At 41.2% G+C, this 26,157-nt stretch overlaps 1 protein-coding gene and 1 non-coding gene across 24 annotated transcripts in view; both read left to right on the top strand.

The window, feature by feature from the left end:
* PARD3 (par-3 family cell polarity regulator) overlaps positions 1 to 25,956 on the top strand; it is a 648,392-nt gene extending 622,436 nt beyond the window's left edge. For 22 of the 23 annotated variants that reach the window (XM_077896592.1, XM_077896595.1, XM_077896596.1 and 19 more), the window contains 3 exons: positions 4,937 to 5,057; positions 17,374 to 17,501; positions 23,924 to 25,956. In XM_077896592.1, the coding sequence (XP_077752718.1) occupies positions 4,937 to 5,057; positions 17,374 to 17,501; positions 23,924 to 24,323 (649 nt within the window). In that variant the 3' untranslated portion in view covers positions 24,324 to 25,956. Of the gene's footprint in view, positions 1 to 4,936; positions 5,058 to 17,373; positions 17,502 to 23,923 lie in introns of those variants that run through there. The other variant, XM_077896598.1, reaches the window with a different exon arrangement.
* LOC144315069 (U6 spliceosomal RNA) lies at positions 10,373 to 10,478 on the top strand. Its single transcript, XR_013380870.1, has one exon. It is a non-coding gene; the product is annotated as a U6 spliceosomal RNA (small nuclear RNA).
* Positions 25,957 to 26,157: the final 201 nt, after the last annotated feature.

Below are 26,157 nucleotides of genomic sequence, written 5' to 3'. Positions count from 1 at the left end.
AAAAAATATTTTTGTTTCTTGGGCCTGTTACTAGGGGATCACTGGCCTTATCTTGGTGCAGTGGAAGTAAATAGCCTAGAAAAGCAACATATAAAACAGGCAGCATCTGCAGAATACAAAATAGAGGTTGCAAGTTGGCTGCCCACAGACATATTTGGTTTTGGTTTTGGTTTTGTTTATTTTTTTATTTGTCCCACCTAGGATTGAAAAAAATAGTCAGCCAACATTTAAAATTCAGGGAATAGAGGAGAAAACTATAGTTCTGACTTCTCTTATCTAAAAAAATTAGAAGGCAACACCAGGCTCACATCCCTTCAGAACAATAATCTGCTGGAACCAAGCAAGGCCCTCCCTTTCCAGACCAAGCATATTACTCCTGTTTGTCACAGGATATACATGATGCTTCCAGGGCCATTGAGTTTCCTTCAGTCTTTAGGTAATTGGCCCACAGGCTTTGGAATTTGTCCCAACTATGAAGTTTGCAGGCTGAATTATTTTCTAAGTATTGTCCATATAACACCTGCATTGCTTTCAGGTACGTACAGATTTCTGGAACCTGCACACAACTGACTGAATTAGAATCTCTCTAGGTGAGGCTCAGTCAATCCATGTGTTTAAAAAAGCACTCTGGATGATTCTCCTGCACACATGAGAACGACTTTGGATGTTTCTTTTCTTACTCACTATATCTTAGGAGATGATTGGATAGCATGCCCGTGCGGTATAGGTGTAGGACAGGTTCCAGTGCTTGCTTGCATATAGGGCCAATGCTACAGTTAGCATGAATTGGTATGCTCAGCTACCAATGTAGAGCATATTGCAGCAGTCCATCCTAAAGGTTATAAAGTCTATCACTCTGTGTGATCTACCTCTGACAGGAAAGGGTACAAACCCCATGGTAATTATGGATGGGAGTTCCATATAATTCAGGGTTATACTCTATATGCCAGACTAGGAATCTTCATAGTGTGTGATCCAATGTATCTTATTTTTAATGCTGTCAGAAAGACTTCCAGATCATCACTGAACCAAAATTGACCCTCTTCATTTAGTTTAAAATTTATATATATATAATGCATATATATATATAATGTATAAATACATATACAACACACAGACATATAAAAGTATAAAAGACAGTTCCAAAGACTAAAAAAAAAAAAAAAAAAAAAAGCGTAAGGGAAGTCTGCATTAGTGTTAGAGTGAAATTGTCTTATGTCTGTCTGTGTAGATTCTTTATTTTAATAAAATCTCTATAATTGCCCTCTGCGTCCTTGCTTTCTGTAGAAATTATGATTTCCTGGCTTGTCATTAAGAGTTATACTGTCTCTCTCACCCATCTGATTGACTCATGGTATCTTTATCACATTCCTTGCACACACAGACAAAATAATGAGCAACTTTAAGTTGGCAACAAACCGAAATATAAGTTGATTGGGATGTTTAGGGATTAGCCACTAATGCTAATGAATATTTAAAATTTCCTTTGGCTTTCTTGGCAGAAGAGCTAACCAAGAACTTTAGAAGTCCAAATGTGAATTATTGGCCTGTTATAGACTGGCCTGAGAAACAGAACAAGCAGTTGCAAGGGTTTCATTCTTGAAGCCAGGATTTCACCTTCAGACTGCCAACTGTTGTCCCCCAAGGATGCTTGATGGTCTTCCAGTCTTTGGAAGTCATCATCAATCATGAAAAACATTGCAGCCTGTTTTTCAATTTCAATTCTGTGTGGCTTTGCTAGTCTTGGGCAAGTGGGTTGCCATTCTCTAGAGCAGAGGAAGAAAGGAAGCAAAGGAAAAGAGAGTGAAACAATGTCTCAACCAGCTGCTGAGATTTGAAATAAGGGCAGAAGTGACCTCCAGAACTTGGCTTATACTGTGAAAAACATTGAGGTCACCAGAATTTAAAATTAAGGACACTGGGTCAACTTCCCGTGTTGGGAGATTTGTACTCTCAATTCACCACAAATAGTAAGAGATCAGTTTTCACCAGTGGTTTAGACTTCATGAACCTAATAATTATAGAGTTAAAACTGTCTATGCTATGTGAAAATAATAGGGAAATATTTCTAGTTAGACCTGTAAAATACTTTGTCAGTCAAACCTCCTACAATCCTCCTATTAAAAGCTATGAAGAAATATTCCAGGAACAAAAAAGTTACAGTTGGAGAAACAGCAGTGAGATTAATGAATGTTCACTTCCATATCTCAGGAACTATCTTCATACCTACATTATCACAGTTTCACATGGAGAGCAAGGGGTTCCAGAAGTTAGGTGTTACATTGGGCCACCATTATTGAAAATAATTTATGTGTTCAAGAATATAAGATGCTGTGTATGTTCCTTAAAAGCCAGTGGGAGGGGATCCCTGGGTGGCTCAGCGATTTAAAACCTGCCTTCAAAAATAAATAAATAAATAAATAAATAAATAAATAAACAAACAAACAAACAAACAAATATAAATAAATAAATAAAATAAAATAAAATAAAATAAAATAAAATAAAATAAAATAAAATAAAATAAAATAAAATAAAATAAAAATAAAACCTGCCTTCAGCCCAGGGCATGATCCTGGAGTCCTGGGATCGAGTCCCACATTGGGCTCCCTTTATAGAGCCTGCTTCTCCCTCTGCCTATGTCTCTACCTCTCTCTCTCTCTCTCTCTCTCTCTATCTCTCTCTCTCTGTGTCTCAAGAATAAATAAATAAAATCTTTAAAAAAAGCCAATGGGAATAGCAACCTGCTCAGCTCAAGAGTATGGAAGGGAAGTTTTAAGATGTATCCAAATGTGGACTGAAGTCTTGTCAAGTAGAACATTTTACAGTCCCATTAACCTTTAATGTTCTCAGGGCAATCAGTTCAAAATATCTGTCAGAAGCAAAAAGGAAAAACAGGCTTTTATTGACTAGGAAAATAATCAAATTGAGAATATTCATAGAATGTTCCAGAAGCTCTAATGAAATTAATAGAAACATAAAAGTGATAGGGATTTACTCAGTAGATTAAATGATGAAAGACTATCTTATATTCTTAGAAGATGTTAATATTGTCCTATATACAAATATTTTTAATTTGAGATTTTTAACCTTTGGAATTCCTCAAAACACATGGAATTGTATGAAGATATATTAATTTGAGAATTTTATATGCTCTACTATGACAGAATTTCTCTTTCCAAGCTATCCCTCACAAGTTACAGTGCCCAGTGGCGTGTGCAGCCAGAAGAGCTCAGATTCAAACTGATAACCAGGGCAACATGTTTTCAATGAAGAGACCCAGTCTGCTAATAGCTTACTGCTCTCCTTTCTACTAGCAGCTTGGAGGGTATATGTGATAAGTATAAAGCTCAATCCTTGTCCTCAAGGAGTTTGATGTTTTGTTGGGGAGACAGCAAGTACCTAATGTGCTTGAATAGCTCTCCTGATAGGACATGCCTTCATCTTCAGGGGATGGCATAGACCAGAAATGCCGTGAGATTTAAGACTGTTTTAACCTTGGCCGTCACTACAACTCTTGCAAGATGCTATTCTTTTTTTTTTTTTTTTTAAAGTAGATTTTATATTCATGAAAGACATGAGAGAGAGAGAGGCAGAGACATAGGCAGAGAGAGAAGCAGGCTCCTCAAGGGGAGCTCAATGTGGGACTCAATTCCAGGCCCACGCCCTGAGCCAAAGGCCGATGCTCAACCACTAAGCCACCCAGGAGCCTCTTGCAAAATACTGTTTTTAAAATCTGTATGATTTTATAAAGCAGGGGCTTTGGAGTCTAATATGTGTTTTACTAAGTGATACAACATGGCACGGTGAAACCAGGGCTGGACTAGACACCAGAAAAATCTGGATTCCAGTCTCACCTCCCCATTGACCAGCTGGCAGACTTCAAACAAGTCACGTTTATCTTCTTTGAATGTCAGTTTCTACATTTGTATGTGTGTGTGTGTGTGTGTGTGAGAGAGAGAGAGAGAGAGAGAATGAGAGAGAGAAAGAGAAATACTACCATCTGTACCTACCTTATAAGCTTTTTGTGATAATTAAATAAAATTTAATGCTATATAAAAGAAGGCAACGTTATCAACTAACTGGTGAAACCAGACTACCACCCAAAGTTTGTTTTATGTATGTATGTATGTATGTATGTATGTATTTAGGATTTTATTTATTTATTCATGAGAGACACAGAGAGAGAGGGAAAGACACAGACAGAGGGAGAAGAAGCAGGCTCCCTGCAGGAGCCCAATGTGGGACTCGATCCCTGGGACTGGTATCACGCCCTGAGCCAAAGGCAGATGCTCAACCACTGAGCCACCCAGGTGTCCCACAAAGTTATTTTTAAAATGCTCTTCATTTATGCTGTGAGAACTGCATTTTGTGTATAGATCTCTGATAACTCCTAAAGAAGAACTTCATATGGTGGCATTATGAAAAGAATACTGCACGTTTGTAAAGCTGTATTGAATGTTATTATCTTGATTGCTGCAACTATGATACTTAGAGCAGAAATGATTTTCATGTCTACTTCATATATATAAAGAACCCCATAACTCAGAGGTATTAAGTACCTTGGTCTAAGAAGGTGGAAGAGCTAGGACAGGACCCTGGTATTTCTGACTTTTAATACAATGTCCTTTCCAAAAAATTTTTGCTGCCAGCACCTTGCCAGATTACAGAAAGGAAATGAGGCTTTTAAAATACTGCATAAAACAGGAATGTCTAAAAATACTGCTTGCCCTCTTGAATGTCTGTCTATAATAACTTTAATAAGTCTTAATCATAAGAACAAAATGAAAACATTTTAAATGCCCAGATATTGTTTTATAAGTTCACTGCCTCTTAAACAGTGTCATTCCACAGCAAGCTGCCATTTCTTTCCCTAGCAACTGCGATTCACAGATTGTATCTCTGAAGGGTGTTCATTGTTGCCCCTTCTCTCTTTTAGCAACAGATCAACTCCTAGCAACCATGATCGGATACAGCGTCTACGGCAAGAATTTCAGCAAGCAAAGCAGGATGAAGATGTAGAAGATCGGCGCCGTACCTATAGCTTTGAACAGCCCTGGGTGAGTATTTGGTTCTGCAGCACAGCAGAGTCTGACAACTCGCCTGCAGAAAGAGCCATTAAGCTCTGACCTTCGTCCTTTATGAAACAAGACAAGATGGAGCCAAATTCCTTTGACCTTTAACATATTGACCTTTCCTTCATTTCCATCTGGGTTTCATCATTGCTAATTTCATTTTATATCTTGTTGCACCATCTGTCCATTGCATAATCAGTCTCATTTGCCTTATGACAAGACATAGCAAAGGATTCTGCTCTCAACTATGCACTTTTTATTTTTAAGTTTAGTAAATATTTTTCTATATACATTTTTCTTAGAACTGGAGCCAGAATAAATTAGTTCAACACATGTCTATTGTATATCTACCACACAAAAAGTACAGTATTTAGCAATTATGAATATTCTCCCTCATTCCCTTTGTGTGTTTGTTGAGTCCTGCTGGTTCCTCAGCCCATACCCCTGTTCTGCAGCCATCACGGTGATTTTTCTAAAGCAGAACTTTGAATGTCTTCTCAATGCCCACAAGGGAGTCCAGATTCTGCAGTGTGGCACTCTAATCCTCTTCTGCCTCAGACTTGTGCTCTCCTTTTTGTGTTTTGCCTTGGAAATGATGGCACTTCTGGGAATTGGAGGCATTGGTGTAGATTTGAGGGCATCCAAGATGACGGGAATTTTGAAGAATCTCTTTGGAAACTTGAGAGTCAATTAGAGATGAATATACAAGCTGTTTGAGGTAGGAAGTTCTAGCTGAGAGTATTGGTAAGTCTGGTCAACATGGGACTGTGACCATAGCCAACAATGCTTAGAGGACTGGAAATAGAAGAAAAGTATTTTGATTAATTCAAAAAATTGATGATGGGGATTGGCAAGACAGACACAACAGAAAGTCAGGGAAGGCACTCTGGAGGCCCGGGGAAGATGCTAGTGGAGCATCACCCAGGCTGGATAGTGTGCTGAGTACAGCTCAAGGAAGCATTACCCCGTTGCCTGGGAGGATGCAAGAAGGCTTGGTGATTTGGGGTTAGAAAGCCTAGGAGGCTGTGGTCAAAACAATATATGTTTTAGAGTCTAGGATCTTGGGTGTAGGACAGTTCTGGATGATTTGAGGTCAAAGTATGCCATCCATGTGAGTTCCTGAAGTAGATGAGAGATTAGGGCTCAAATGGTTAAGGAGTTCAGTTCAAAGTGTTGGGATTATAATTACACTAGGTATTTAGCAAAGTGGGGCTAAAAGGAAGAGTAGTGTTAGAGAAAGCTTAGGGTGAAAAAAAAATCCTGATTTATCTGGGAAAGGTTATGTACCCAACTGACCCAGAATTGAGAAGTTGGTTATTTTGTAGGGAGGGAGAGATAAAGGTAGAAATGTAGGTGGAGGCTTCAAAGGTAAATTGGAAGTTTGAAGAGAGGTGGTATTAGGACAGAGCACAGGCCCTCTGGCCAGGTGACCTGGCTCTTCAGGCCTGTTTTCTCATGTTGTAAACCAAGAGAATTAGAGTAGATGGTTGAGTGTCAGTTATTAAATCCTCTGTTAAGATGAAAATTCAAGAGGGGATGCCTGGGTGGCTCAGCGGTTGAACGTTGGCCTTTGACCCAGGGCGTGATCCCTGGGTCCAGGATCGAGTCCCACATCGGCTCTCCTGTGGGGAGCCTGCTTCCCACCACCCGTGTCTCTTCCTCTTTCTCTCTCTCATATGAATGAATGAATGAATGAATGAATGAATGAATAAATAAATAAATAAATAAATAATTTAAAACGAAAATTTAAGAAGAAGCTGAGTGCATAAAGTAAAGCAGATACAAGCAAAACTTCTCCAAGTATGGTGCACGGACTAGCGCCTTGAGTGTCACTTGGGAGCTTGTACTAATTGCACATTCTTGGTCCTTGCCTTGGTCTGACTGGATCTGACCCTCTGTAGGCCCAGGGATCTGTATTTTGACAAGCCCTGGAGAAGTCATTCTGAAGCCTGTTCAACTTGGAGGAGCACCAAACTAGAGCTTAAGTTGTCCCTGAGGTCCTTTATGGTCCTAAAATCCAGCACCCTCAATACTCTAGACAAGGCTGGAAACCTATAAACATTTTGACCATGGGGTTTGTTGATCAAACTGGAGTCTGGGGGAGATAATTTTGAGAAAGGAGAAGAAGGAAAAATGGGAGAAGAGGTGCTAATTTGAAGGGCTTTACCTCTGCTCAAGCGAGAAAGGTGGAGCCTTAGAGCAGGCACTCGGCAACATGAGACCAACATCCAAGAGTCAAAACTCGTCATGAAATCAATCCTAGCCTAACTTTGGGAGGTTATAAAACAAGTTCGGCAGATATAGCATCTAAGAAAATCTCTAATTGTGTTTCTCCAACACTATTAATGGTATTGTTTTTCTAAGACATTTATTTTTTAGATGATCAAGTAAATTGAGTCATTCCGAGGTAGCAATGTGACAGAATTATGTTAATCTATTTATATTGTTTGACAGAATTGACTCAGTCTCTTTCTACCAGGTTTCCTAAAGCAGGATTCTTTTCTTTTAATTCCAGTCTAGTTCACATAGTGTTACATTAGTTTCAGGTGTACAATATAGTAATTCAACACTTCCATAAAGCACCAGTTGCTCATCACAACAGGTGCCCTCCTTAGTCCCCATCACCTATTTCACCCATCCGCCACCCACCTCCTCTTTGGTAACCATCAGTTTGTTCTCTATAGTTAAGAGTGTTTCTTGGTTTTTCTCTCTCTCTTTTCCTTTGCTCGTTTGTTTAGTTTCTTAAATTCCACATATGAGTGAAAATATGGTATTTATCTTTCTCTGATTTCCCTTAGCATTATACACCTATGTCATTGCAAATGGCAAGATTTCATTCCTTCTGATGGCTGAATAATATTCCATTGTGTGTATCCTACATCTTCTTTATCCATTCATCTATCAGCAAACACTTGGGCTGCTTCCATAATTAGGTATTGTAAATAATGCCACAGTAAACATAGGGGTGCATGCATCCCTTTGAATTAGTGTCCTCGTATTCTTTGGGTAAATACTCAGTAATGCAATTAGTGGATCGTAAAGTAGTTCTGTTTTTAACTTTTTGAGGAACCTCCATGCTATTTTTCAGAGTGGCTGCACTAGTTTACATTTCCTTCTACAGTGCATGAGTGTTCCCTTTTCTCTGCATCCTTGACATCACCTGTTACTTCCTGTGTTGTTAATTTTAGCCATTCTGACAGGTGTGAGGTGATACCTCATTGTAGTTTTGATTTGCATTTCCCTGATGATGAGTAATGTTGAGCATCTTTTCATGTGTCTGGATATCTTCTTTGGACAAATGTCTGTTCATGTCTTACACCCATTAATTGGATCATTTGTTTTTTCAGTATTGAGTTATGTCAGTTCTTTATATATCTTTTGATACTAACCCTTTTTGGGGGGATGTATCATTTGCAAATATCTTCACCCATTCAGTTAGGCTGCCTTTTAGTTTTGTTCATTATTTCCTTTGCGGTGCAGGAGTTTTTATTTTGATAAATAGTTTTTATAGTTCTAATTGTTTATTTTTGCTTTTATTTCACTTGCCTCAGGAGACATACCTAGAAATATGTTGCTATGGCCAATGTCAGAGAATTACTGCCTGTATTATGCCTGTAGGATTTTTATGGTTTCAGGTCTCACTTTAGGGTCTATTAATCCATTTTGAGTTTATTTTTGTGTATGGTGTACGAAAGGGGTCCAGTTTCATTCTTCTGCATGTGGCTGTTCAGTTTAACAATACCATTTGTTGAAGAGACTGTGTTTTTCCCACTGGGTACTCTTTCCTGTTTCAGTGAGGATTAATTGACCACATAATAGTGAATTCATTTCTGGGTTTTCTATTCGATCCATCTTCTGTCTACTTTTGTGCCAGTACCATACTGTCTTGATCTTTACAGCTTTGTAATATATGTTGATGTCTGGCATTGTGATACCTTTAGTTCTGCTTTTCTTTTTCAAGGTTTCTTTGGCTACTTGGGGTCTTTTGTGATTCCATACAGATTTTAAGATTGTTTGCTCTAGTTCTATGAAAAATGCTGTTGGTATTTTATAGGGATTACACTAAACGTGTAGATTGCTTTGGGTAGTATATACCTTTTAACAATGTTTGTTCTGCATCGAATGTCTTTACATTTCTTTGTGTCTTTAATTTCTTTCATCAACATTTTATAGTATTAGAATACAGCTCTTTCACCTCTTTGGTTAATTAAACCTATTCCTGAATATTTTATTGTTTCAGTGCAATTGTAAATGAGATTGTTCTCTTATTTTCTCTTTCTACTGCTTTATTATTAGTGTATAGAAATGCAACAGATTTCTCTATACATTGATTTTGTATCTTGTGACTTTAATGAACACATTTATCAGTTCTCATAGTTTTTTGGTGGAGTCTTTTAGGTTTTCTATATATAGTATCATGTCACCTGGAAATAGTGAAAGTTTTATTTCTTTCTTACCATTTGGGGTGCCTTTTTTTCTTTTTGTTGTCTGATTGCTGAGGCTAGGACTTCTGCACTATGCAAAATAAAAGTGGTGGGAATGGACATTCCCATCTTGTTCCTGACCTTCGGCGAAAATCTCTCGGTTATCCCATTGAGTATGACATTCACTGGGGGTTTTTCCATAGATGGCCTCTATTATGTTGAGGTATATTCCCTTTAGGCCCACTTTGTTGAGGGTTTTTATCATGAGTGGATGTTGTACTTTGTCAGATGTTTTTTCTGCAACTATTGAAATGATCACATGGTTTTTATTCTTTCTCTTATTGATGTAATGTATCATGTTGATTGATTTGAAGCAGGATTCTTTTTGATGTGTGGTAAACATCCTTAGCTATCTATATTTGCGCAGAAAGGCTGAAAAGAGGAAAGAGTACAGTGGCCACCTGAAAGAGAAAACTAACCATATATGAAAATAGTTCTCAAACACAGAGTTCTAATCTACAAGACCCTGCATGGGTTTCTCAGTCCCCATACCATACCACGAGGAGTAGCAGAATCCTACTTTCCTTTACTTGGGAATATAAATTTCAAACCAGCGTATTGGTAACATTACTGTTTAATTAATTATTTAATTGATCAAATTTATTGAGTGTTTATTACTATGTTTAGTCATTGTGTTTGGTTCTGGAGAACAATGACAGGAAAGAAAGACTACCCTTAGAACTCTACAGTTGAACCCATCCAAAGGAAAAGAATATGTTGTACAGTTTATGATACAGGTGTACATGGAGTATTAAGCACAGAAGAGCCATGGCCAAATCCGTGTGGGTAGTTAGGAAAGGCTTGAAAGAAGATTTAGTGCTTACTGGGCTGCACATGTACTAAAATTGGAACTATACAGAGAAGATCAGCATGGCCCCTGTGCAAGGATGATGTGCAAATGCATGAAGCATTCCATACTCAAAAAAAGAAAAAGAAAAGAAAGAACACCTCACTGAAGTTGGAATATATTTTAAATATATAACTTTAGGAAAGAGAGAAACATATTTAGGAACTAAGATTGATTGGACTTTTTCTGGTTGGTGACATTGTATCTACTTGCAAAATGTCCAAGTTTGTATGAAGCTAAATGAGCATTTCCTACTTAGCTGTAGATGTTTTTCATGGGGAGATGTGGAAATGATTTGATATTTATTTTGGTTCCTTTATAAGGTTTTTGTTTTTTTTATTAATGGAAGTGGGGAATATGTTGGCATACATTTCGATATTATCTACTTAATACAATCATGTTAGGAAAAAAAGTTTGAGAAAATCTTATATATCCAGAAACTCACCTGCTGAAGGTCATAGACCAAGTTATTGTATATCAAAATGCTGAAGCAACTTTATACCAACCACTTGGCATGTATTACCGTTTCCTGTAATGAATGAGGAGGGAATTATTTAGATGACAAGCTGATTACTTTAGGAATGGAATAATTTTCTAAATTGTGGGTCAGATGTTGACCTTTTCTTTTTCTTTTCAAACAGCTGAGATCTTGCTGTGTACTCTACTCATATGAATGAGCTTAAAGTGACTGTAATTCTACTTAGTGTATTAATTTTCATACCAATTCTCAATGTTGCCTTAAGAGCTGCTCACTTGTTCAAAATGTTGCTGGGTCTATGGTTTTTATTATGTGTTTTACAAAATGAGCTTTGAGTGTCTTAGATTCTTTTTTCTTTTTCTGTATGTACTCTGACCTTGAAAAGTCACTGTGTTTGGAAAGGATGAGACCATGATCTCACCCATTGGAATGGTTTGTAATCAGTTTTAAGGAACTACAAATTCATCTTCAAACTGTGTGTCCATCTTAGTCCATAGCAGTTGAAATTGTCATGCTGGTTGGAAATGCCACACACAAAGTACAACCAGATGTATCATATAGAAAAAGATCCAAGCCAATTACATACAGAGAGCGATGCTGCAGAAATTCATCCAAGTAGCCCTTTTAAATTCATCCATTTTCAAAATGTTCTCCCTAAACTCTAGCAGTGTGGAATGCACCTGTTCCTGGGCTTTTGTTCAAAATAATCTTTGGGCCTGGGGGGAGCTGATTTGTGGCACAAAAGGTCTTTAGATGAGCAGAGTCCCAGAAAATTTCCTTAGCTCTATAATTGAAGTGCATTCTCTCCCAAGTTGGGTAAGAGAAGAAGAGGAAGAAGAAGGAGAAAAAGCAACTTCTTACCTGTGTAGTGCCAGGTGCAACATAAATAAAGCAGCAAGTTGTTCTAATTCTTTCTTAAGATAATGGAACAGTAGCTGAGGTTAGGGTTATTATCACAGAGCTCAGATATGGACAGGACCTAGTGTTGCTTTTAAAAGAATTAAATTGCAGGCTTCAGACATAAGTATAGTACACTGTTAAAACTTTGCAGATACCTGAGTGTTGCCCACAAGGAGGCTTGCTGGCTGAGGCGGTTGATAGATGGGATAATGGAGCCTATAATAGCTACATTGCTAAATCCTTTCCATCCTGGGTTGGTAGTGACTGGAAAGTAGTTTAGTCCTTCAGATGGAAAATTGATCCTCTACGATGTGAATACCCTCTTTTCCCCCAAGCTTTCTTCCTGTCTGTCTTTAAACAACAACAACAACAAAAAAAAAATCTGTCCTTTTCTCCATTTTTCTATCCTGGACTTTTAATGGCCCGTCTTCCCATTTTAGGGCTTTGTCTGCTTTAATTGGAGAGCCAGTCTGTAGTACACATCCACCCTGCATGCCTAGATTGCCTTCCCTGTACCTGGGGAATTGAGAAAGTGATGTTTTTGTTTTTGTTTTCATCCTTTTTAAGACTTCAAGGGTCTGCTGTGATTTCCTTATATGGGGCTCCATGCCTTGACTCAAGAAATACTGTCTTGGTTAATAGCCTTGCAGTTCAGAAAGGATGGAAATCAGCTCCCTGGGAAATCAACCTGGAGAAAGCCATTCCTGCAGCACAGGGAGCCCCTTTACTCATGGCCAAAGCCTCGGTGCTGCTACAAAGTAGATCCCTTTTTTGTGGCCCCTTGCCCATGACCCATGACCCCAGCCAAAGGCTCCATGACGCCTGGCCCATGCTACCCACGGAGGCCTCAGGTGGTAGAAACAAGTGAAGCTGCTTTTGGTCATTGTTAGCACGTGACACTAGAGAGCTGGCTTGTTCTGTAGGGCTACCCTTTATTTTCAACATGCTTGCTGTTTTAGCAGGGGGAAATAGCTCCAAACACTGGTTAGGAAAGAGGAGATGGAGATAAACCATGTGTAAAAATCAAACATGAATTTATAAAAACTTTATAAGGAAAACTGGCATGCTCTGCAGATTTTTCGAGCATTACTCACATCATTAGTAGCAATTAAGCTTTTTAACATTCAGAACCCACCAGAGGTCGATCAATAGTTGTAAAAATATCTTGTGTGATGGGGAAGGGGTGGAGGGCTGCGAAGGCAGGATCAATAGATAAAAGTTAACTTTGTGTTGATTAAAAGTTTTAAATGAGTCTGCTACCAGGAAATAAGTACCAATATTAGCATTTGCCACTTTTAAACAGAGTAAATGTTTTACACTTTTTATATGATTCAGTGGTATAACAGTTCTTCCTACCCTTTACCAAATCTGTAAATTACCATTTTTATCAGCATGTGGGATTTATTTTAGGGTTACAGCACATTTGTATTGCTGAAATGGAGACTCCAGATCTCAGGTGGGCGGTATGTTCTTTTAGTCATCGTGGTCATCATGTTCACCATAGCTCTTCCCCTGAAGCAGACAGACTTCTTGTATCTTATTTTTGTTTTCAACATGTGCCCTTTGAACGTATGGGAAAATTTGAAAATTTTTATCATTCATGATTTAAATAGAAAACTCACTCAAAACTATCATCTATAAGGGCACCCGGATGGCTCAGTCAGTTAAGCACCCAACTCTTATTTCAGCTCCTGTCATGAATCTCAGGGTTGTGAGATTGAGGCTCTGTGCTAGGTATGCAGCCTGCTTAAGATTCTCTCTTCCCCTCTACCTATGTCCTCCCAACCCCCCTCTTTCCCTCTCCCTCTCTCTCCTTAAAAAACATATTATTTATAAGAATAGCACATACGTGTGTATATGTGAACATATACAGGTGCATACACACATATGCTTATATGCTACTTTCTTTATGTGAAAAAAATCAGGGTATTTAAAAATTATTCTCTATAAATGTTATAAAACAGTAATGAATTTTATTTCACATGTGACACATGCAGTTGTATATTAAGCTCTAAAAGTCTTACAGTTTTGCCTATTCTAACTGGTACTGTAACTTTGTATGGTACATATTTATTTTGTTCTTTATTAATTGTTAACAGTTTTGGTTATGTGTTTTTATTTTTTATTGTTTATTTTTAATTTGGAAAAAGAAGAATGAGTTTGTTTAACTGGAGAAGAATGCTTAATGACTTAATTTAATGAAAACACTATGTAGAAGATATTTTTAGTATTTTGTTTTACACTAGTAAGTGACAGTGAATTGTGTAGCTCTTCCAAACTTTATATAGTTGTTTGTGTAGTATACATAGTATCTCTCTGTGGTCATGATAAAGACCAGCACTTTATAGCTCACTTATAAAAGTCACATGCAATGGTTTTCACTTGTGGTATTAAACATAAGCCATGAAGAGATTCATGTATCAGGGCCCTCCAGTGTACTATGTAACAGATAACTATGTATTTGTTTCTATTTACAACCTCTACATTAATATGGCCTTGGCAACCTTGGCAACTTTTTTACTTGAAAGGTCATTGCTTGTCACAAGTTTCATCACAAACAAGGCCAGGTTATTTGTAATTTGCACTCTCAAAGAACAGAGCTACTGCCTTATTGGCTGGGGAATCTCCAGAATTATTACAACTGTAATTTACCTGTGTGTCTCCCTGTACACATGTTACTTTGTTGTGGTTGTTCATGCTGTTATATTTGAAACCTGCACTTCTCTCTGGAGTTACAAATTGCCTTTCTTCATTTCTTTATTTTTGTGATTTTGATCTCCAGACACGTTATTCTACTTTGGCCACAGAGATGGGAACCCCAGTCAGGATTGTCTATTATACTACTGTTCCCCCAATTTACATGTTTATGTGACTGTTGTTGAAATCATGAATTAGGTTACTTATGATTTGGGCTAAGTATGAAACCTGCCATGATGAATTTAGCTAGTTGTTGCTTAACAAGCTGTTAGTTGTTGTTAGTTAGTTGCTTGCTGTAGCTAATTGTTGCTCCGGACTGCTCACATATACAATCTTCCTGGAATTCTGTGGCTCAGAAACGTTTCATCTTAAAGATAAGAGTGATTCTAACCTACCCATTTGCATGCTTTGAAAAGAGAAATGGCATGAAATATTCATGGTAAGGCTAAGGTTTATATTTCCTCATAGTGGGCAAACCAGTATGACATGTCAGTTTGCTGATACTAAACTCATTCATTTATATTAAGTTTTCAGATCCTGTGTAATGATAATTTTATTATGGGAGTTCATCAAGATCCAACTTGATGCTTGCCACTTGATAAGGTTTGAGGTGAACAGTGTCGGAAACCACACACTTGAGGAAACAAAAGCCTTTCAACATCTTTTTTTTTCTTTTCTTTTCTGTCAGAATCAAAATTTCAGGCCTCTGGGAGAAACAACTTAAAAATACACCTGAAATTTCTACAAGACCTTGCATTTTCTTTTCACATCTCCACAAGCAGTGTGTCACAGAACAGCATGAGCTTAAAAAGCTGGTTACTAAATCCTACTGCAGAATGCCAGATCTTTCAAAACTGCTTGACACATGTATATAGCTTACACGGAGTGAAAACGCAAGGGAAACATGGTCCTTTTGAGGGCATAAAGGCAATTGTGTAGTATTTTCTTGCTTTGCTTTCCCTTTGTCCAGTAGCTTCTCTCAAGCTTCCCATGCCTCACCATGAACAATAGAACCAACCACTCAGTTCTCTTTCTGGCCAGCCTCACCAAGCGTAATGAAAGAAAATGTCCATCTTCTTTAATATAGTTGATGAACAATTGGTTGATGCTTTGTTTGCATAAGCAGAACTCACTCTGCAAAGTGTTTTCCTTGCTGAAGGCATCGCTGATGTGTTATTTGAACGGTGTTGTGGAGCGGGTCTCAGAACACACATTTGTTCCAGTGAGTGTGGTTATAAACATCCACTAGTAGAGACTAGGGTATTGTAAAGCCTAATCTCTTCACACATTATTTTTGTATCGGGATATTTTTAATATGCTCGCTGACTATGCCCATATGCTTGGAAATCTCTGTCCTGTACATTGCCTTCTGATTGCTTACCAACAAATAAGATAATGCTGGCCAGGCAGAAAGAGGACAATAGATGATGCTTTCTTTCTGTTCACACAAAAGCCAACCAGAGGAGCCACTCCTTAAGTAACAAGCCTGCATGTTATCTTCCAGCCCTCCAAATGAATGCGAAGACTCTGTTATTTTAGGAAATTAGTGTGGAGTCAAAGTCTGCCATTGGTTTTCAGCTCTCAGAGAAAATTGATAGCTTGTTTTTAAGAGACATTCTTCACTCAGAATATGCCTATTACACAGTATTGTATAACACAAAGGGGAGCAGAGGTCTGCAAGTGCCAAAGTAGGTTACTTAGTGAATGCCACCAATGCTAGGATAAACCATTTTCGGGTGCTTTGTAAAGTTAGAGGCATCTCGTTGTCTATTTTGAGCAGAGCTACTTTGATTTTTAAAGGGCAGATCTAGAAGGTAAGCCAAAAACTGTCAGTGAGAAGCTGAAACATCCACATGGGCTTGGTCTGCACAGCACAATATATACAACCAGTATCTGATTTTGCTGAGAGGCAACAATCAGTAGATGACCCGCCAGCCAATGTGTTTAGCCAGAAGGAGTGAAGTTGCTCTATAGAATATAATTAACCCGGGTAAAAATGCCTTTTTCTAATAACTGAGGTAAAATGGGTTATCTCATAGCCCATTCAAGTAGTTCTTAGCTTTGGGGTTTATTCTTTCGATGAGGTTTGCCGTTCCCACCATCTGTGGGCAGAGAGAGCTGTCTGTGGCTAGCTGGGCCTAGTGTCAACCAGTCCCGGTTCAAAATTTAACTGTCATCCTTTAACAAAAGGGGAATCAGCTATATTGTAAGTCTGTTGCTAGACTAAAATATGTAACTGCTGAAAAATTCACCAGCACAGCCAATCCTCAAGAACCTGCCCACTTCTGTGAATTATTGTAATAAATTTTTATTGGCTTGTCTACATTACTCCTGGTCTCCTGAGCAGCCTGGCTTCCCGATGTTTGCCGGATACACAAGGGATGCAGACTGGTCTCTCATGTTGGTATTTGCCAGACCTCATCAGGAAGACTGGCAAGAGTTGTCTCTCAGTTTTGGACCATTCTAAAGCCATAATCACAATTTAAGGTGCTTGACTATTTGGGGCTGATAAGAGCAAATAGATGCCTCTTTTCTCACACTTGAGAAAATTGCCATTGACTTTTGAAAAATTACATAACATGTTTCTAAGTCCATCCTTAAGAATAAAAATTAGGGGGTCGCCTGGGTGGCTCAGTGGTTGAGCATCTGCCTTCGGTTCAGGTCGTGATCCCGGGGTCCTAGGATCGAGTTCCTCATTGGGCTCCTGAGATGGAGCCTGCTTCTCCCTCTGCCCATGTCTCTGCCTCTCTGTGTGTGTCACAGATGAATGAATGAATGTATGAATGAATAAATAAATCTTAAAAAAAAAAAAAAAAAAAGACTGGAAATGTGTTGAGCGGCCCCGCGATAGCCATAACTCCTCTCTTGCTAACCAGTTTGCATTCCCTCCTGCAGCCGAGCTCCCGGGCAGCAGCGCAGAGCGGCAGGCACTCGGTGTCGGTGGAGGTGCAGATGCAGCGCCAGCGACAGGAGGAGCGCGACGGCTTCCAGCAGGCCCAGCGCCAGTACAGCTCGCTGCCCCGGTACGACGCCCCTGCCCCAGGCCCCGGCCTCCGGCCCTTTGCAGAATTGCACAGGCTTCTCCCGCCCACGCACGGTAGTCCTACAAGGAACCGGGGCTTGCAGGCTGGCAGCCTGGCTCTGCCTGCGTGGCCGCGCACTGTGTGGCAAGAGGACCGCAAAGAAAAGATGTTGGAGGAGCAAACCTAGAGCTCCTCAGCTGTGAGCAAGATGCTCTGAGTACTAGGCTGAAGGCTCATGTCTGGGATCCGGAAGACATGGGAAGCTAGCTCCTATTTTGCCTGGCTGTAGGGTAATGAGGTATCTGGTAGTGTGTAAATCTAGGGCTCTATGAAAGGGCGGGTGACTGCTCCGGGGCCTGTACTCATGTTGGGGTCACTCCTGCTGTCCTGCTTTCCTGCCATCCTTGCTTTTGCTGGGTGCTGATCCTTAGAGTCCCAGGGATGCCACCTCATTAGCTGACAAGTCAGAGGGTCTCTCCACCAGGCTCCCCACAGGGAGGTAGCTCTGCCCTGGGGATTTTCTGCCCAGGTCCTGGACAGTGCTCAGGTGACACTGAAATGATAGCCATTGTTCCACCTTAAGTATTTCCTCTGTGCACAAGAAAGAATAAAAGTATTTAAAAACATTCATCTTCCCAAACTTCCCACAAGGCCCTCCTCTAATCACGATTCTTATAGACGTTTGTTCTATTTCAAAACCAGGTGACAAAAACCTTTTGGGTGGGGGGAAAAATATGCCTACCGTGTTTGTATTTGGGTGGATCGCTTGGAATGTGAGCAGAGCAATGTGTGGCGGCAAATGCCTCTCTGTGTAAATTTGGCCGATGTAAACATGGTCTTGATTTGCTTCTAATTTTTCATAATGATGAGTCCCTTTAAATATTAAATAATCACTATAATAACCATAAGGGACTTCGCTCTGCTGATGTAGCTCAGACAAGAGAATGAGGAGAGGAATGAAAATCAGTACACCAGGCTGAGTACCATTACTATAGTAATTGTGATCGCAGTATTACTAGTAGTGTATTGTTCATTCAGTTGTTCTTTTTTAATCCATAAAGCTGTATCTCCTTAGAAAACTGTATTTTTTTTCTTTTAAATAGGAGAATTGCTTTTTCTTTTAAATAGAATATTTTTGCAGCCCACTCTAGGTAAGAGTCAATGAAGTTTGGGTCTGGACAGAGCCTTGGACATCATGTTGTCCTACAAGGAAGCAGCTCAGTGAGATTAAGTAACTTCTCCCAAGGTCACACAGCTTGTATGTAATTCTGCCAGAATTCAAGCCCAAAGCTGCCCATGTCCTGAACCCTAATTTTATTTTATTTTTTTTTTAATTTTTATTTATTTATGATAGTCACACAGAGAGAGAGAGAGAGAGAGAGAGAGAGAGAGGGAGGCAGAGACACAGGCAGAAGGAGAAGCAGGCTCCATGCACTGGGAGCCCGACGTGGGATTCGATCCCGGGTCTCCAGGATCGCGCCCCGGGCCAAAGGCAGGCGCTAAACCGCTGCGCCACCCAGGGTTCCCTGAACCCTAATTTTATAAGGCTCGTTGCTACCATGGATTTGGGTTCCCAAGCCTGGAATTTTAACTGATATAGGTATAAAGTTCTCTTTGTGCTCTCCTGCCCTTAGCATTTGGAAGAAGGCCACTGTATGAATCAGCTCAATGCATCAAATGCAAAACACTTCAAGGATTCTGCATAAAGAATGTAGAAAAGCCCCCCACCCCCCCCACCCCCGTGTGCCTTGCTTTCCAGCAGAAAGATGAGTGTAATCACGTGGGTGAATTGACGTAGCTGGTGGGCAGTAGCATACCCTGGCCCATGTGGATGGCATTGCCTGTGTAGGCACTGTCATAAGGTTTTATTGGCAAATTGTTAGGCATCATAAATTCTTGTGTTTGAGAGTGTAAGAAGTGACGGGGAAATATCAGAAAGTGTATGTAGATGGCAGAGTTGGGAAATGCTCAGGGCTGAGGGAGGTGAGGGGGTGTGAGAGATGGGGGCCGAGGGCCCGGAAGGCCACACACCTGGTGCAAGAGGAGCCGCTAGGGTCCCAGTCCTGAGAAGAGGACAAGGATGGAGTGGTGCTTCTGCAGACTTTCTTCTGGCCGTGTTCCCAGGAGGCCCACTATTCCAGATGGACCCCCTGGGTTCCCCACCTCCTCCTCTAAGCTGCCTGTCTCACCCTCTCCCTTCTGGAGCACCCAGCAGAAGGGTCTGATTCACTGAGAGGGTGGCTGCCGTCAGGAACAGAATCTCCCTGTGGGTTCACCAGAGCCCCCTGATCACTAGGCATTGTATCCAGCGTCAATGTGAGAAAAACAGAAATTCCAAAGAGTGGTAGTTTCAGGCAAGAGGGCTGGTAAGCCTCTCACAGCCTGTCCTCTTGTGTCAGAGAACAGTTTCTCGATAGGGGTAGAGATTGTGAGGGAAGTGGAACTTTGCACCCAGCTCGGTTCCCTGTAGAGCAGCACCATCGACCCAGGCTGGGCGCAGAGATCTGGGGGTAAGTAAAGGCACCAAGCAGGAGCTCGGAGGGAGACTGAAACAGCTTCCATGGGCTTGAGTCAAACCCACATTTCTGACATGACATATTCTTCAGAGATACTTGACCTCTGCCTTTCAGATGTTGACAATTAGCAGAGTTACGTCTAAACAAGCTGGTGTGACATTTGATACCAAAAAGATTTCCTGCACAACAGAAGTTCTCTTGCAAAGTAAAGCATAAAATCAAATGGCCATTCCTTGTTATCAGTAGCACTAGATAAGGTGGTTTGAATCAGAGGGATGTATACACGCCAGAGTGGTTTGTAAGTCCTCACTGTAACCAGCAAACCTATAGACAGAATTCAAGTTCCATTCTGATGCGTCCATAAGAAACGCTAGTCAGGTAGTAACACTCCTTTGGAAGGAGAGACTCGAGTGGACCCCTCTTAACTCTCAATCATGCTAGATTTCTTTTTTAAATTTTTTATTCCTAAATTAGTCATCCTTTTTTTTTTCTTTTGAACTTTCTTTTTTTAATCCTTTTAACATTTCTAGATTAGGTCTTAGTGTTCAAAAGGCTTCTCTAAAACCGAGTTAGAAGTATGTTCAGTCATAGTCATGGACAGGGAGACTTATTTAAGATTTTTTATTAAATATATATTTTTTCTTTTTCTGCTGTCTTTCCATTTCCTCTTCATCTTTCCTTTTTTTTTTTTTTTTTAAGATTTTTATTTATTTATTCATGATAGACATAGAGAGAGAGAGAGAGAGGCAGAGACACAGGCAGAGGGAGAAGCAGGCTCCATGCAGGGAGCCCGATGTGGGACTCGATCTTGGGACTCCAGGACTGCACCCTGGGCCAAAGACAGGCGCTAAACCGTTGAGCCACCCAGGCGGCCCCATCTTTTCTTCTCCCATGGCTTCATGTCTCTTGGTGGCTGACTGCCCTGCTCCACTCACTTCACTTCCCCTCTGTCTTCCACACCTGGACATGCTCTCCCAACCAGGCCCATTTATTATGTCTCTAAGCTGCTTGTCAGTGTGTCAGCTTTGGTCTTCATGTCTTTCTTCATCCTTCTGTGTCTTCCTCACCTCAGTGACTAAATGGCTTTCCCAAGGCATTGGGTCTTTGACGTAAGCCCTCTACGTCATGATGGCCTTCAGGCCCTGTTGGAAGTGGTTATAATGATTAAGTGAGAGTTGTGACCAAACCTGGGTATTTCTTTGAGTGGATTCAGCAAACTTTGGTGGGCTCATTCCAGGACCAAACAAGCCTGTGTGTTGGTTATAAAGGAATTCAGTGAAAGGAAACTGACATTTTGTTGCCACTATTATTATTTGTGGGTTTCGACTCAGCAGTCCTGGGACAGTCAAAAGATTATTTCTGATCTCTGAGGAAGTGGGCCTGCCTTCACTTAGTGATGCTTCCTCAGTTATTCTTTCATGCCCTTCCCTGCATCTTGATCTCGGCCCAATCCTTTTGACAAAGGACAGAAAGCAAATATTTTTGCTTATTTTCCCCCCTTGGTCACAAAGATGCCCCCAAAACCCAGAGGCTCAGCTTTGAGGGCAAAGTGGCTCTGTCTCCAGACTGCTCTCTCAACACCCCTTAGTCAACCATGCACTGTGTGCCATGCTTTTCTACGCAGTTAACATGTCCTGTTTCGTTCATTTCTTCCCATCCCCTGTGAGGTTAGGTGTCTTGCCTCTTTCACAGATGAGACAGTTTGGGCCCAAACAGCATAACCATCCCAGGGCTCCTCAGCTGGTGAGTGGCAGACAGGACTGGAATCTCTGTCCACCTGATCCTAAGCCTAGTGTACAACACTCGTTGTCTGCTGTTTTCTCAAGTTTATCTATGATCTGCTCATTTCTCAGCCACTCTTTCATCAGGAGCTTATTGATATCACTGGTTTCCTTACCAAAGAAGCGTGTGTGCATGCGTGTACATGTGTATGTGTGCACATGTATATGTGTGTATGTGTGCACATACCGATGTGGGTATACTTTCCCCACATGTCTTCATGTGTCAGGCAAGTCCACTTTCTTCCCTCTGGCCTGCTTAATTTGAAGGAAATTTTAACGATAAGAAATTCCTTCTCTCACATCGTCCTAATCTCTATCCCTAACAGAACTTTAGTCACTTCTCAATGTGTTTAAATAAAAAAGACCCTGTCTTCCTGAGATGATTCAGAATTCAGCTTATGGTGCATGAGTACCATGGAGTGGAGCCTCGGGCTTTATAGAGTCGGGGCTTGGGAGAGTAGGGGTTAGTGGATCTCAGTAGGCTAAAGATGAAAAAGAGGTGACACTTCTGTGGCCTATTTCTGGTTATCTTTAAATTGATAACTAACCCATGAAGGAATTCCACTTTTGTTGCTGGAACATCACTAACAAGTTCGTTGTTTTAATTAAAGTTTCATGATTAATGTCAAATCCCTGGTTTCATGCTGGCATGCTCCATCATTCGTGTCCCTGGGCAGATTAATTTATGACTTTTTAAGTGAAGATAATCAGTGCTTTAGGCAAATAAACTATTCCATCAAATCCAAGGATTCTTGCCTGGGCTCAGTGTACAAATGGTCTGATTCCCATGAAAAGAGAACTGGATAGAGATACTGGGGACCACTCAATTAATCACAGTCATATCCGGAGATGATGCTGGACGTTAGTTCATTTTCCTTATTGAAAATATCCCTGGCTGCATTTTAGGCCGTGTGGAAAATAGGCAGATTTCATCCAAACCATATTGACGGCACTTCTGAATGTTCAAATATGCAAATTGCTCCACCCCCGTGGAAGCTCTGTGGCTGCATAGACCTTCTTTTCCCTTCACAGGAGTCTTCCTGAACATTCCGTCATGTCGTGTGTGTGTGGATGTAAGAGGCTGAGCAGTACATAGTGCCGCCAAATGATTTTCTTATTGATAAATGGAGCAATATATTTTGTTTTATTACTCAATTCTCCCTTCCTCTCTTTCATTTTTAAGGCAAAATATTAGGACATGTCTTCCTTTCTGGCACAAAATTGTTTTACTTTATCATAGCCAATCTTATTGTAAATTCATAAAAGCATCTAGGGACTGGATAGTAAATTAAAGATGTTTCAGAACAATAATGTTTCCTGAAAATGATGTGCAACTTTATTGCAGAAATGATAAGACTTTGAAATTTCTATATGGCTCTGATTTATTTCCCTATCCTGGGGTGACAGAAAGTAGGTTAAGTAGGTCGCCCCAGCCCTCCGCAAGACTGTGGTGTGTAGGAAGATAGTGCCGGCTCTGCTGCCTTTCAGGCTCTACGGTCCTGATGGGCATGTATTCTGAAGAGTGTCGGTTCCTGACATATATGTCTCGGCAGCCAGGGCTTGAAGGGATTGCCTGTTGCATTTTTAATCATATGGGAGTCCAGACTTAGATCCTTCATAGCTGAGCTCACCCTGTAATCCATTATGTACACTTCAGATTAGCTACTGTCTTAGGCATTATGGTGGCAGCTGTGTAAAATATTTGCTGTGCTTGTTTAGGATTGCATTGTAAGGTTCCAAAACGAGCAGTTAGGGCTGGGGTTGGAGCTGCAGCTTGCTAATACCCTGGACAGCATCTTGCCAATGCATCGAAATCGCAGGAGGTACTGTCACCCGAAGGTTCTGGTAGGCTGTGTCTACCCACACACAGCCTGAGGACTCCCTTTTTGGGCAGCCTGGAATCCCTCAGTTCTCTCTCCTCCTTCTGCCATTGTTTGCTGCTCACAGTCCTGTCTCCTTCTTCCAGCCCCGTTTCTGTGGCCAACGCAGGACGCATAACACCGGGACTAGAGAAATCCAAATGCACTTCCCCTTGGCCACCCCCACCCTGCTCCCTCATTTCTTCCTTTGCCTCTCTCTCCTTCTCCCAATCCTCATATACTAACCTTTGGGGTTTGCCTTCTAGGCAAAGCAGGAAAAATGCCAGCTCTATGTCCCAGGATTCCTGGGAGCAGAACTACCCCCCCGGCGAAGGCTTCCAGAGTGCCAAGGAGAACCCCAGGTACTCCAGCTACCAAGGATCCCGGAACGGCTACCTAGGCGGGCACGGCTTCAATGCCAGGGTGATGCTGGAGACGCAGGAGCTCCTGCGCCAGGAGCAGAGGCGGAAGGAACAGCAGATGAAGAAGCAGCCTCCTCTCCTTCCAGAGGGACTGCACAACTATGACTCATACAAGAAAGGCCAGGACCCCACTTACACCCCGCCCAAGGGGCCATTCCGGCAGGACGTGCCCCCCTCCCCTTCTCAGGTCGCTAGGCTGAACAGGATCCAGACTCCTGAGAAAGGGAAACCCTTCTATTCCTGAGCAGGTGAAGAGCGGAGGCTTCATGTCATGCAATAAAGGACATTTTCGTATGAAGACTTGTATTTTGGGAGTTTTTTTAAAACCTTGATGGTACTATGGAGTATTTCTGTTGTCGGTATCAGTGCCTTTAAGCAGTACGGGCAAAGAAACGGAAGGCCTTAATGTCTTTGCCGCTCTGTCTCGAGTGTCTATTTCATGGAAGGATTTCCCGCCATCCGACAATCACCTGTTCAAGGCCTTGTGCGCTCTGCGTCCTCTGGAGTGCCGGGAAGGTGGCCCCCCCGCCCTGCGGCGCCCCGGCTTCGCGTTACGGCCCCGCCAACCTGTGGCCAAGTGGAGGATGGTATCTTCCCCTCTTCTTCCCCTTTCAGTTTGAGGTGAGGTTACATCCCAGTGTCTGGTGGATCCCAGGGGGTGACACACACCAGAAATTGGGGCTCTCTGGTGCTTCACAGCACAGTCATTTATAGTACTTTGTCATCAGTAAGGTTCTCTCCCTTCTCTCTCAGCTCCTTGCCACAGGAAGGTTCCTTTATTCTGTTGAAGAAGCCGAGCCATATCCGACACTGTCTGGTTATCATGGAGGTCCGTTTGCAACTGCCTTATAACTTGACATTACCAATAAAGTGATCAGTCTGGTCTGCGTTTATAAATACACTTGTTCAGTCGTGTTCCTGACATGTGTGTTGAGTCAGCGCAGCTGTGTGTGGGGCATGTGGGCGAGGGAGCGCCTCCTGGTCGGGGAAGGAGGGAGCCTGCCCACCGGCCCCGTGTCTATCGTGATGTGGGAGGTGGTAGCTAAGGAAGAATTCTCCCAGGATGAGCTTCTGGCCCACAACATCCCAGTAATTATTTTAATTAGCTTTCATTTGACAGGTTGGCAGGAAGGGCATAGAGTGGGACAAAGATAAATCAGACAGTCGTTTTGGGATTCTCAAAACTCCTCTGCTCTCTGCGGTTTTTAAAGTCAGTTGGAAATGACATTAGTCTAGTGCATCCACATGCTGTCTCTGTGCCTGGTGATGCCATCATGCTACTAAATAATTCTGCCGTGAGACAAAGAAGACAAGGGAAAAGCTGTTAGATCGCACAGGGAACATTCTGGTGCCCCCGACAGTGGTCCCAAAAGATTGCTCTCATGTCAATAATGTGAGGTATGTGTGGGTCACAAGGACCTCGATTCCTCCCATGTTTTCAGCTGTCAGTCTGAACGCCGTGTATTGTAAACCATGGCTGGGTTGTTAAAGTGCCTGCAAATCCTGATGTGAAAAAAAGCTTGAGATGAAAGCTCAGCATACCATGTATTAACAAAAAAAAAAAAAAGAAAAAAAAAAAAAGAAAAGAAAACAAAAAAAAAGACATGTACTGATATGCCTATTTTTTTTTTTTTTTTTTTTTACTGGCACATTGTATTTTTGTGTCCCACTTGTTTTTAGAAAATACATGAAGTGTCCACACGTACCTATGTCTCTTTTGCATCTCTGTGTAAAGGTTCTCCGTGTTCATAATGTGTGGCGATATTAAATGGTGTTACCAATTTGGACGACAGTGGCTCTTTCTCACGGCCTTCCGTGAGCTGTGAGCCTTCCCTGTACATATGAGACTTCTAATAAAAGGCATATTTCTTCCTGTTCTTTCTTGTGTCTGTACTGTGTTCCTGTGGAAACTCCTAGCTGGGTGTCTTTTTTTAAGTATGTTAGCAGATGTGATTTTTTTTTTTTCATATTTAGAAGAAGTCGAAAGAAAGTTTCCTTCTATCTGTCTGTGTGCAGACATGGAAGTGGGTGATTGAGTGCTTACCTGAACACCTGAGGAGAGACAGGATAGGAAAGAA

The sequence above is a fragment of the Canis aureus genome, chromosome 5, assembly GCF_053574225.1.
Source record: "Canis aureus isolate CA01 chromosome 5, VMU_Caureus_v.1.0, whole genome shotgun sequence".
NCBI classification, from domain to species: domain Eukaryota; kingdom Metazoa; phylum Chordata; class Mammalia; order Carnivora; family Canidae; genus Canis; species Canis aureus.
This window is presented reverse-complemented; position numbering and strand designations above follow the sequence as displayed.